At 39.7% G+C, this 13,471-nt stretch overlaps 1 protein-coding gene across 1 annotated transcript in view; it reads left to right on the top strand.

Moving 5' to 3' along the window:
• Window positions 1–1,315: 1,315 nt before the first annotated feature.
• si:ch211-267e7.3 (ADAMTS-like protein 2) overlaps window positions 1,316–13,471 on the top strand; it is a 31,690-nt gene continuing 19,534 nt past the window's right edge. The window contains exons 1-3 of the mRNA XM_053647709.1: window positions 1,316–1,494; window positions 5,024–5,114; window positions 11,522–11,658. Coding sequence (XP_053503684.1) covers window positions 1,316–1,494; window positions 5,024–5,114; window positions 11,522–11,658 — 407 coding nt within the window. The remainder of the gene's footprint in view (window positions 1,495–5,023; window positions 5,115–11,521; window positions 11,659–13,471) is intronic.

The following is a 13,471-nucleotide window of genomic DNA, read 5'->3' on the forward strand; positions in this document are numbered from 1 at the left end:
CTGCCTCATGTCCAGTGTTCCCAGGATAGCCTCCAGAGTCACTGCGACCCTGACCAAGATAACATGGTTACTGAAGAATGGATGAATAAACATGAGCTCAGGCTGGTTCACTTTGATTTAATGACAGTTTACCAGATTATGCTTACCATGGGATTTTATACACTGTGGCATATTCTTTGTTAATAAGGGGTTTAAAATTTTGTTCATATGTTCAATAAACAACATGTATGAGAGCAAGATAGTGTTTCTGTTCATGTGTAATCAGCCTTCATGTTCTCCTTGTGCTTCGGGAGTTTCCTCCCCCTTTCCAAAGACATGTGTTATAGGCTGATTGGCATTTTAAAATTGTCTGTAGTGTGTGAATGGGCTGCAATGGGTTGGCACCCTGTCCAGGGTGTCCCCAGCCTTGTCCCCCAAGTTCCCTGGGATAAACTCCACGCTCCACCATAACCCCGTGTAGGATAAGCGGGATGGAAAATGGATGGATATAGCAGTTACAATGAGAATTGATCAAATAAAAATGAAACCATCAAAATAATAAAACTTGCGGATTTCAATTCTTGCCTGAATTTGGACGCTTGAATTTAAGGTGTTGGTTCGTTTAAAATAAAAACAATTCTTTAACAAATCATATGTTTTTTTTTTCACAGACACAAAAAAGACAAACACATTCTTCTCAGCCTAAGACTCGTTCCGTTGTTTTTTAGGCTGTCGAGTCTCAAATTCTAACCATTATTGATATTTCCGTTATTGGTCATGTTTTTTTTTTTTAACAGTGTTTACCTGTCCATTACAGCGGAACACGGATACTGCGCATGCGTGATGTATCAGCTACACACTCAGGTAGAGCGCATGCGCAAATAAGAACTGAACGATTAACGGCTTAGCTTGTTTGAATTTTAGCTGAATCCGGTTAAAGTTAACTTGTTTTTTTATTTATTATTATTTCGGCGTTTTCCCCGTAAAAAACACCTGTTTATTTTGTACACCAATACTAAACACAACTAAAATAAAACACATTTTTAAAATTTTTTCTTCTTTTTCTCTCCCTTGTGTATGATTGTGTAGTTAGCGAGCTATGTTTTCTTAGCAATTAAACTAGACTGTTCTTAGTTATAATAAAAAATATATATATAATAAAGACGAACAGACAGTATATTAACAACAACAACAACAACAACGACGACGACGATAATGAGCCGATTAATCTATGCTATTACTGTTCGCTGTTGGTTGGTGAAACAAACGAATCAACTCTCACGTTCGATTCACACAGACTAGTTTGAAAGAATCGGTTCAGTGAAAGTGAATCGCGATGCCCATCATTGGTTCTCCCTCTGTTACTGGCGGTGTTTTAAGATCAGAGGGTGAGGATTCCCCTCTCGCTCATGAACCATGCACTGCTTCTGGACCACAGCACTCTTACAAACGCTCATTCACTGCCTTTTCTTCAATATACGGATATTTGATAAAGCCGCAGCGTTCAGCATTAAGGTAAGTTTACTACGGTCCGACGTTTTCAGTGCAGATGCGCGCAAAAAGCCGGTCAGTTTGTGTGGAAACAGGGCAAGAAGCGGCGCAGGAAGAAGTTTCCAAAACTGCGAGCAAGGAGAAAGCACAAGTTTGCTATTTTGTGTCCGTTTTTGTGCGACTGTGTGCTGGGAGATCAAAGCCCAGCTGGAGTCTGCAGCTCTCTGAGGAATTTCCGAAGTTGTTCAGGCTGAATGTTTTTAGAGACGTCTTTTAGTGCATTAGGTTTAAGACTAATGAGACTAACAAGAGGAAGGCTTTTTAGGATTCTCCTTAAGCTTTTACCTTTTAAAGGGGGGATGTTGCATTTCGATACCTGATGGCTGAAGCATTCTCCAGAAAGTGCAAAAATATCTGTACTCTCCTGGTAGTGTAGCTCTCCAAGTCATCTGTCCTGCAGTATTAAATTAAGATAATTGGAGCTGTATTATCTGGAAGATATCTTGAATATGCCTTGACTACTATTATAAGACTACTAGGCCTAGTATTAACAGTAATTTTCTTTTTTTTTTTTTTTAAAGAATAAGCAATAATTATTTGTACAATATACTATGCTGCTATATGATACTGATATTGTGAAAATATTGTCACTACCCCTTTGTTGCGTTCAGAAGGAGTCTGCCTAGGTAGGCATCACTTTGGACAGTATGAAAACCGCTGTCTTAATGTGCTTCCTTATTTCGAACAAACTTCAGAAAAATCAGTCCTGTCGTTCTTTTCCATCCATCCATCCATCCATCTATCCATCCATTTTGCATACCGCTTATACTACACAGGATTGCGGGGAACCTGGAGCCTATACCAGGGAACTCGGCTCACTTGGCGGGGGACACCCTGGACGGTGTGCCAACCCAGGGCACAATCACACACACACATTCACACACTACGGACAATCTGGAAATGCCAATCAGCCTACAGCGCATGTCTTTGGACCGGGGAGGAAACCGGAGTACCTAGAGGAAACCCCCCAAAGCACAGGAAGAACATGCAAACTTGGATTCGAATCCCCAGCCTTGTAGGTGCAAGGCAAATGTGCTACCCTCCCCCCCACCACCCCCCACCCCCCACCCCCCCTTCTTTTCATAATAGTAATCAGTCTGTACAGGATTTCGTGGAGTTTTTTGTGATTGTTGTGGCCAAAAATGCTTGATTTTGCTGCGGAATATTTTGTGCTTTTTTATTTTTGCGTAAAACTACTACAATTGGGGAGCTTAAAAGTGCATGAAATTGTTTTTTTACATTCTCTTTCACTGTGATGTTTGTTGGTAAATGACACCTTTTTATGCCTGGTTCACAGATCCTCCGTTTGCAGTAGGTATTGTGCTTTCACGTAAGATGCGTTTGCAGATTGGTACTGATCTGCGGCGGAACACATTCAGAAAAGGACATGAAGGTGGAGGGTGACAGTACTTTGAATGAAGTTTAGAGCAACACAGTGCAGTAATACAATCTTTCATAGATGTATTCATGTTTAAACACAATAAATATAAACAATGTAATCTTCAGGTCATTACTTTATGTATGTATGTGTGTGTGTGTGTGTATATGTGTATATGTATAAACGCTGCTCAAGCAAGTGGCAAAATATTTAAACATGGTACTTCTCTTACATGAAAAGGTAGTATCACAAACATTTTAAATGTAAACTGACCATCCACACAAACAGCCGAGGAAACTGCCTCCCATTCCTTTTCTTTTCATTTAAATCTTTATACAAAATATTCTGTGGGTCATACACAGGTTTCTCGAATAACCAGCTTGTCACGTGATGCTGAGATGCGAGTGTACATGATTGGGTATAAAAAGAGTATCTTAGGGAGGCAGAGTCTCTCAGAAGTGAAAATGGGATGGAATCTGGATGGAAGCATACGTTGCTCTAAAACCTGTATATACCTTTCAGCATTGATGCTGCCTTTCCAGATATGCAAGCTGCCCATTTCATAGGCACTACTGCACCCCCATACCATCAGAGATGCAGGCTTTTGAACTGAGCGCTGATAAAAAGCCGGATGGTCCCTCTCCTCTTTAGTCCTTTTTAGTTTAGAGGATGCGGTCCATGGTTTAAAAAATAATTTACAATTTCGATTCGTCTGACCACAGAACAGTTTTCCACTTCACCTCAGTCCATTTTAAATGAGCTTTGGCCCAGAGTAGACCGTGGCATTTCTGGATCATGTTCACATATGGCTTCTTCTTTGAATAATATAACTTTAACCAGCATTTGTGGATGGAATGGCGAACTGTGTTCACAGACAATGAGTTCTGGAGGTGTTTCTGAGCCCATGCAGTGATTTCCATTACAGAATCATGCCTGTTTTTAATGCAGTGCTGCCTGAGGGCCTGAAGATCACGGGCATGCAATATTGATTTTCACCCTTGTCCCTTGCGCACAGAGATTTCTCCAGATTCTCTGAATCTTTTTTTGATGATATTATGTACTGTAGATGATGAGAGATTTATAGTTTTCACAATTTTACATTGAGGAACATTTATTCTGAAATTGTTCCACAAATTGTAGACGCAGTTTTTCACTGATTGGTGAACCTCTGCCCATCTTTACTTCTGAAAGACTCTACCTCTCTAAGATATTCTTTTTATACACAATCATGTTATTGACCTGTTGCCAATTAACCTCCAGCTGTTTCTTTTTACTAACACTTACTTTTCCAGGCTTTTGTTGTCTTTGTCCCAACCTTTTTGAGATGTGTTGTGGACAACAAATGAAAAATGACCGTATTTTTCCCCTAAATGGTACATTTCCTCAGTTTATACATTTGATATGTTTTCTATGTTCTATTGTGAATAACATATGGGTTTATGAGATTTGCAACTCATTGCATTCTGTTTTTATTTACATTTTACACAGCGTCCCAACTTTTTTGGAATCCGTGTGAATGCTCTAACCTGTTAATGTGGGCATAGAAAAAAATACCTACTGCAAAAGGAGTAGGTGTGAACCTGGCCTTAGCTGTACTCATGTTAGATGCACATGAATTGAAGAGGGCTTTGGCTGAATGTGTGTTGTGATGACCTCACATGATGCGTCTTGGCGCAAGTCTGTGGTAATTATGAAAAATTTGCAAGCTCCTCCAAATATTGCACAGTTTGCAAAATCTTCAAGGGACTGAATATTATTATTATTATTATTATTATTATTATTATTATTATTAATCATCATCATCATCATAATGTTTGATTTTTATGGCACCTTAAACCCAAGGTCACAGTGCATCAACATGGTAATGTAACAATTTTTAAGTAACGTATGCACCAAATGTAAATAATCAGAATAATGACAGGACAGTTAACAGAACAGTGTGAAGCATGAGGTGATGAAGTATTATTTGAAAGGGGCTGGAGTTACTGTTACGATAAAGGAGTAGAAAAGGACAGCACTGAGTGAAGAGAGAGGTTTTGAGTTGTGTTTGGAGGCAGGAGATGGATCAGATGTCTCGAAAGCTCTGTGGAAGTAAAATCAATAATTTGGTTGCAGCAAAAATGATGGACCTGCACCCATGGAGGAAAGTCTGACTCTAGGGATTGTGAGTAAACTGGAGCCAGATGAGTTTAACACATGGCTGGGGGTATAGGGAAGTAACAGTTCAGTCAGATGACCTATAGCCATGTAAGGCTTTGTAGGTGAGAAGGAGTGTTTTGTTTTGAACACAGGAGGAGATTGGTGTTAAAGAGACTGTTTAGAGTAAGTGAGAAGTCTTAACAGCCGAATTCTGGAGGTACTGTAATCTGGAGATTGTTTTGGTAGGCCAGTCTTTTAACTGGGAGGCCAGTTAAAAGAACGTTGCAATAGTTGTAACGTAGGAAGTAATAACATGGACTAGAGTTGGAACTGACTTAACTTCAGTGCTAATGCCGCCATCCTCGATCAGTGCCATCATGCTCCGTTAACTAGCCAAGGCGAGTTGGTTGCCCCTAACGCAGCATCGCATAACGTTATACAGTGCTGTGAAAAAGTATTTGCCCGCATCCTGATTTCTTCTGTTTTTGTGTACATCTCATTCTAAATACAACATAAAACAAAGGCAGTCTGAATGCAATAGTTTTTATTTATAATTTTTTTTATTGAAACAAAAAAAGTTATCCAATACCTATCACCCATGTGGAAAAACGAATTCCCCCCTAAAGTTAAAATCTGGTTGTGCCACCTTTAGCAGCAATAACTGCAACCAAACTCTTCAGATAACTGGAGATCAGACTTTCACAGTGCTGTGGTGGAATTTTGGCCCACTCTTCTTTGCAGAACTGATTTAGTTCAGCCACACTGGAGGGTTTTCACTTGTGAGCTGCGCGTTTAAGGTCCTGCCACACCATCTCAGTTGGTTCAAGTTTGGACTTTGACTAGGTCATTCCAAAACTTTTTAATTTTGCTTTTGTTGAGTCATAAAGAGATGGACTGACTCCTATGCTTTGAATAATTGTCTTGCTGCATAATCCAGTTGCGCTTGAGTTTCAACTTACGGACCGAAGACCAGACATTCTCCTTTAGGATTTTCTGGTAGAGAGCAGAATTCATGTTTCCCTCAATTATAATTAAAATTAATAACAATTAAAATTATTGTAAGTTGACCAGGCCCTGAAGCAGCAAAGCATCCCCACACCATCACACTGCCACCACCATGCTTGACCGTAGGTATAATGTTCCTTTTTGGAATTCTGTGTTTGGTTTACACCAGATGTAACGGGACCCCTGTCTTCCTAACTGTTCCACTTTCGACTCATCAATCCACAGAACATTCTATCAAAAGGTTTAGGTTCATCAAGGTGTGTTTTGGCAAAATTCAGACAAGCCTTAATGTTCTGAGTGAGCAGTGGTTTTCACCTCGCCACTCTTCCATGGATGCCATTTTTGTCTGGTGTCTTTCTGATAGTGGAGTCATGAACAGTAACCTTTATTGATGTAAGACAGACCTGTAGGTCCTTTGATGTTATCCTTGGCTCTTTTGTGACTTCCCGGATGAGTAGTTACTGTGCTCTTGGAGGAATTTTGGAAGGTCGGGCACTTCTGGGAAGATTCACTACTGTGCTGAATTTTTCCATTTGGAGATAATGGCTCTCACTATTTCAAACACCTTCTCATCATTTCTGGAATTTCTTTCAACTTTGGCATAGTGTGTTACTGGGTAAAACGTTTTAACCAACTTCATGCCATTGAAAAAGTTATATTTAAGTGTCGATTTGATTGAACAGGGTTTGCACTAATTAGACTTGGTTGCGTCTAGTCCAGCTGAACCCCATTATGAATGCAGATTCATAGATTTGGAGAATTAATAACTACGGGGGCAAATACATTTTCACACAGTCCCAGTTGGTATTGGAGAACTTTTTTTGCTTCAATAAATCACATTATCATTTAAAAACTGTATTTTGTGTTTAGTCAGGTTGCCTTTGTTTTATCTTGGATTTTGTTTTAATTTCTGAAATAATTTCACAAGATACACCAAAACAGAAGAAATCAGGATGGGGGCAAATACTTTTCCATAGCACCGTATTCTAGAACTTTGAGTCAAACTCTCTCTTACTCATTTGTTGGGGTTCTCATTAATATGACATTTAAACTTTTTTGTTTTCAGGATCTAACAGATAAACTTGATCATTATCACTTTATGTTTGTGATCATTGTGAGTTTTTTTTCTTCTTCTATTAAATGGCATTGTAACTGCACTAGAAATGTCCATGTAACATTTGAGCTGCATTCTACCATTAATTTATGAGAATAACGAAAATACACCAGCCAACAAATAAGCACCGGAGTTGCTAAGAGTATCAAAAATATTTCAGTAGAAACATTTAAAGTATTTCAGGGCCTTTCTTGTAGTGTTTGGATTTATGATGGCATCAGGACTGAACTGATATATGGAATAAAATTTGTGCCAAAAGTATTGGACGAACAAAAATGTTTATGCTTATTTTTTATTATTTGTGTCTATGCATGATTGTGTTTTTTTCTTTTTTGTTGTTGTTGTTGTTGTTTTGTTTTTTTTTAAATGTAAAGTGCCTTGATTTATAAACCATTAGTGAAAATGCTGTTTATTTGATGACCATATTCCACTTTTGCCACTGAGTTCACTGTTTTCAGTCTGAGAGTGCTTTTCTTCTTTCTCACTGTATATTTTTGTTCGTTTCCTGAAAAGTTACGTTCAATAATTTTGGCACAGATTTAATTCCGTACTGATGAAGCCTTTAAGTTGGGTTGCAAAATGCAGTGTATCTTTTAAGATTATACTACAAGTCCTGTTACCTTTTTTGGGGAGCCCCTGCTTTAAAAGCCTGCTACACACACACACACACACACACACACACACACACACACACACACATATCTGCAGAGAGGACCTTTCTAAGGTCTTTCCGCCTATTCAGGATATAAACATCCAAAGGCTATTGAGACACAAAACATATGGGCATGCAAATTCTTGTTTGGACATGCATTAAGGTCCTGAGGCTGAGGGGGGGATGAGGGGGGTTGTGACGGTATGAGAGGTGTCTTTTTTTTTTTTTTTTTTTTTTTTTTTTTCTTTTTTCTCTCTCTCTCTCTCTCCTTCTTCTACTGTTATGTATGATTCATAGACTGAGGCAGATATGTCCTTGTACTTTGTAACACTACATGTGAGTTCTTTGCTTATCATCCTTGTAAATGCAATATTTGTGAGACAGAGAAACAGACACTGAGAAACAGTAGGGAGGCAGACAGACACAAAGGGAGAGAAAGATGGAGGGAGAGTAACAGAATGAAGCGAGAGAAATAAATGTATCCAATGGAGGCTTAAAGGCCTTGCTCAAGGGCAAACAGTTCCCTACTTTGGCACTTTTCCCCTAAACACAGCACTGGTGTTGAAGCTTAAGTTGTTGCCTAATCTCTAATCCTTCTGAATGTATTGAATATGCATAACATATTTTCTTTTGCTCAAACATTGAATGAGCACTGCTTTATTTTTGGTCATTATAAGCATAAATAATGGTGCTATTTTTAAAAATAAAAATAAAAAGCATGTTTGTGACAGGCGCAAACATCTCTACACGTGCGAGTGTAATCTATCCAAACCTCTTCCATGTGTTCACTGCGAATGACCCATTTTTCCCATTTCTGAATGAAAATAACCACATAATGCATTTTTACTAATACAGATGCATACCATGCTATTTTTCAGAGTAAAATCAAATAAACATGCCTGAATATAATAAGATTGCTGTGCTTTTGCTGTTCAGCGGTTTCTTGTTTATCATGAGGATGTTCTTTGCCTCATCCTTTATCTTTCCATGTACGAGATAGCTGTCCTATTGGTCGTGTGCAGAACTGGACCACACTCCCACACTTTACATTCAGAGCTGCTATGTGGAAAAGCACAAAGCTGCTGTTCAGTCAGCACTATAACAGACCTTTTCCATCACTGAAGAGAGATTTGCTCAGCGTCGTGCCCGAGTGTCGCTAAAGTGCAGGTTCAGGCATTAGGAAGAGTGATTATCTCTCCGTCTAGACGACAGACAGGAGTCGGTATAATTTGCCTGCAGCCGTTAGTCCTTTCATGTGTCGGAGTCATTCAGGGCCTCTGAAGAGAAATGGAGTTAGATCTTCGGTCGCTCTTTCTCGGTCTGTCCAGCTCATTATTCATCTGCTTCACCCTTCTCTGTTTATCTGTCCTTTATCAGTTCTGTTTTCAATTTGAGCTCAAAGGTCCCAGCTTCTCCCTCCATTTATCTCTCTTTCTCTTTGACTTGTTTGCTTTGTCCCTCTTGTTCTGTGTAAAGAGGGGGTGAAAACATATGATGGTTATAGATTGTTGGAGCATCAAACCAATATGGAAATTTGAAGGTAATTAATTAGGAAAGGGTTGCGTGTCCATGGAAGCCAGAGTTAAAATCCGAGGAAGACTGAAGCAGCAATTAACCGTGAAATTCCCAGGAAAACTTTTTGGAGGCTCATATACAAACAGAAAATGTAAGGAGACGAAAAGCCTCAAGTCAATGAAGAAGAAGAAACTCTAACATCATGTACACACACAGTACTCTGTCTCACCCAAACCTCTTTCCCATTGTGTATGTTCTCATTTCATGTTTGTTGCATTGCTCTGGACTCGGCTCTCAACTCGTCAGTGTGTCTAAATCTACACAGCTCACCTGAGGCCACCTCTTTAAGCCCCATTTCCTAGAAGCCAGCTGGTAATTGTTGAGTTTTGCCCCGGGGTGTCGCAGGACAAGTGCAAGAGGAGTATGTTTGCCTCTACATGGCTCTGGTGTTTGTCTCCCACAGCTTTACTGAGCTCTGAAGGAGAGGTGTTGTTTTGAAACCCTGTGATTGAGTTTACATTTCAGCCATCCTCCTCTAACTTGTAACTCTGTGAGTGTGTATCAGCATGAGCTACAGCATGAAACCAAGACACGGAATCACACTTCATGTCCAATGTCCTATTCATAAAGACCACAAAAGCCAAATGCATATCTATAACTCTGACACTGATGTTTTTCGTTTAGTCAGGAGGTTGACCAACCCCTGAAGTCCAGTTATTTTCTAAAGATTAATACAATATTGTTTTATATTTATCATTATAATATAATAGACCTGATACCCTTATAGTTACAGACACATAATGTTCTTTTATTATCTATTCGACGCCTTTCTGTGTTCAGTATTTTCTGGAGTTTCTATTTTTGATGTGTCCGTGGAAGATTATCCAATATGACATTGTCTATTGGGAAATGCTTATTTTAAAGAATGATTTCAAGGCTTTTGAACTTATTTATTTAATTTTTTTTTTTACAATTGAGCTTGATGAAAGCCGAGTGCTTGTGTGACTCTTTTCCACCTTGTCTCTTATTATGATTTAAACTTGAATTTTAAAATGTCACCCATCAGCCATAACATTATCACCTGCCTAATATTGTGTAGGTCCTCCTTGTGCCACCAAAAAAGCTCTGACCCGTCGAGGCATGGTCTCCACAAGACCTCTGAAGGTGTGCTGTGGTATCTGACACCAAGACATTAGCAGCAGATCATTTAAGTGCTGTAACTTGCGAAGTGGGATTGTACTTTTGTCCAGCACATCCCACAGATGCTCGACCAGATTAAGATCTGGGGCATTTGGAGGTCAAGTCAACACCTTGAACTCTTTGTGACGTTCCTCAAATCATTCCTGAATAATTTTTGCAGTGTGGCACGGTGCATTATCCTGCTGAAAGAGGCCACTGCCATTAGGGAATACTGTTGCCATGAAGTGGAGTACTTGGCCTGCAACAATGTTTAGGTAGGTGGTACGTGTCACAGTAACATCCACATTAATGCCAGGACCCAAGTTTTCCCAGCAGAACATTGCCCAGAGCATCACACTGCCTCCGCCGTCTTCCCGTCTTCCCATTGTGCATCCTGGTGCCATCTCTTCCCCAGGTCAGAGACACGCATGCACCCGGCTTCCAACCCATCAACTTCGAGAACGGAATATTCACTTGCTACCTAATATATCCCAACCCTTCACAGATGCCACTGTAATGAAATAATGTTATTCACTTCACCTGTCAGTAGTTTTAATGTTCTGTCTGATCGGTGTATATACCCGCCAATCACACTGGAGGTGTGCGAGCAGTTTGGACATTGGATCCTGGGAGCTGTTGTACATCACCCCATCCGAAGTGCTTTTCTGATACTCTGAAGGCATCAGAGGCCTGTTCTAAATCAGGATTTATCATATTAAGCATGTAAAAAAAAAAAAATTAAAAAATCTCTATGCTTATTCTATATAGTATAGTAAAGTCTGAGCTGCTTGCACTGTTCAGAACAGCAGAATGTAGTATGGTCATTTATGAGCAAATCATTCTGCAGACTCAGAGTTCAGAGTAATTAGAAAACACGTTACCAGTAAACACTACCAGTAAAGGTAGGCCGATAATGTCCCAGGTTTTAAGAGTGAAAATGCTACCTGTCTCTCTTATTCTCCTTCCCTGTCTCTCTGTTTCTCCCTCTCTCTCTGTATCCCTGGGCCAGGACAGTAGGGAGGGGACGGAGGAGCTCCACCCGGATGAAGTGGCTCAATGGTGGGGTGAATGGAGCAGCTGGTCAACCTGTAGCTGGACATGCGGAGGAGGCGTTCGCTCACAGGAGCGCCACTGTCTGCAGCAGAGGTTAGACGTCCAGCAAAACACGTTAACGCTTGTTTCAGTGTCCTCATTCCTCGTTGAAATCCCCTTGGTAAAATCTTGGGGGGGGGGGGGGGAGACAGGACCCTCCGTTCTAATCTCCCCTTAGACTGGGCTTGCTATTTAGCTGTACAGGGCTTGTTACTCCTCCATCAGTCTGACCCTTTTGTGAACCTACGCCTTACCCTGGTTAGCATCACCCACCACAGCCTGTAGGTTAAAACTCCATTTCCTTTTGGAAATGGAGTTTTAAATGGCCCTGATAGCGCAATGCAATTACATTTTGTCAAGCCCAGGCTTCATAACAGTTGCAATCTGCTTTCGCTTCCAGAGACGTCTGCAGTTTACCACCCTATACACTTGTTAAAGTTGGAATACTGCACTTTAAGAAAATGGTCCTGACCTTTATTGAAGATACTGACTTGTGTTGTACCAGTTACTGAACCTACACTGAGTATAATGAGTACAGAGCCTTGTGGGATTTTTGTTTATTTTTTCCACAGAAAAGCTGAGTAAATATCAGATATGAGAAATGTCCTCCAAGACTAATTATGCCGTCCATTTTTTATTTATTTATACATTTACATTTATTCATTTAGCAGGCGCTTTTATCCAAAGCGACTTACAAATGAGGAAATACGAGCAAAATGATATCTCAAGCGGAGAACAATACAAGTAGTGCTACCATACAAGACTTTTTAAAATTGAGCTCTAGAAAAGCAAAGTGCTTCACGGAAGAGGTGGGTCTTTAGCTGTTTTTTGAAAATAATGACAGATTCTGTGGTCCCGATTGAGGTTGGAAGTTCATTCCACCACTGAGGGACAGTTAGTGTGAAGGTTCTGGAGTAGGCACTACTAAGCGTCGGTCATTAATCGATATTTATATTCATCATTTGGCAGTCTTACCTATCCAAATGGAGGTGGAATTCAATTCATTCAGGTGGAACCTTGTGTAGATTGTGTTTGAATGAATACATTTATTAAGTGATGTGGTTGAGAGTGTTGCTGCAATATGCAATCAATACAGTTTCTCTCCTTCCCTTTTCGAACGATTTTTTGTGGTAGAAATAAGCAGCTGGCTGGCAGATCTTACAGCGAATATACCTGCTGTCTTCCCTGTCAGTATATTTTATGTCCATATTTTGATGGTAATCTCATAAAAGTGCACACTCTCATGGGACACAGTGTGCATGTTTTTTTTATTTTTATTTTACATTACAGCATTTGCACACATCCTTATCCAGAACTATTTACAGACGGGCTCTATAGTCCATCATATCCATACATATCCATCAAAAATGTATCCTCATGCTAGTTCAATAGGGTCTAAGAATACCATCAAGCTAAACCCTGTTAGAGAGAAGTGAGTACAGCAAGAAAGCACACAAGTCAAGGATTGTTTTTAAATATTAGTGCATATTTAAGTGCTTGGTATTTTAAATACCAACAGTCAAATATCTACAATCATTTAAAACCATGAAAATGATGGTCATGTATTCATCATTTTCATTAACTGCTTAATTTAGATAGATTTCTACGGAGTTTGCACTTTACGTACATGCATGTAAAAAAACGCAGCAGAGTGGCTGGGTGCGTGTCACAGCTGGTGTGGATTTAAACATGGTTAAAGTGGAAGCTTGAGCACAATTGAGAGACCGTTCATGAAAGCTGTAGGTGTAAATTGGCCCTTTAGTATTGTCTGATGTGGTGTTTGTTCTGTACAGACAATTAAATGTGTGTTTAGTTAATATTTTGGTGAAGTAGCCTATTTCTGGATGGAGATAAATAGTGAACATTA

This window comes from Ictalurus furcatus, chromosome 17 (assembly GCF_023375685.1).
Source record: "Ictalurus furcatus strain D&B chromosome 17, Billie_1.0, whole genome shotgun sequence".
Taxonomy (NCBI): Eukaryota; Metazoa; Chordata; class Actinopteri; order Siluriformes; family Ictaluridae; genus Ictalurus; species Ictalurus furcatus.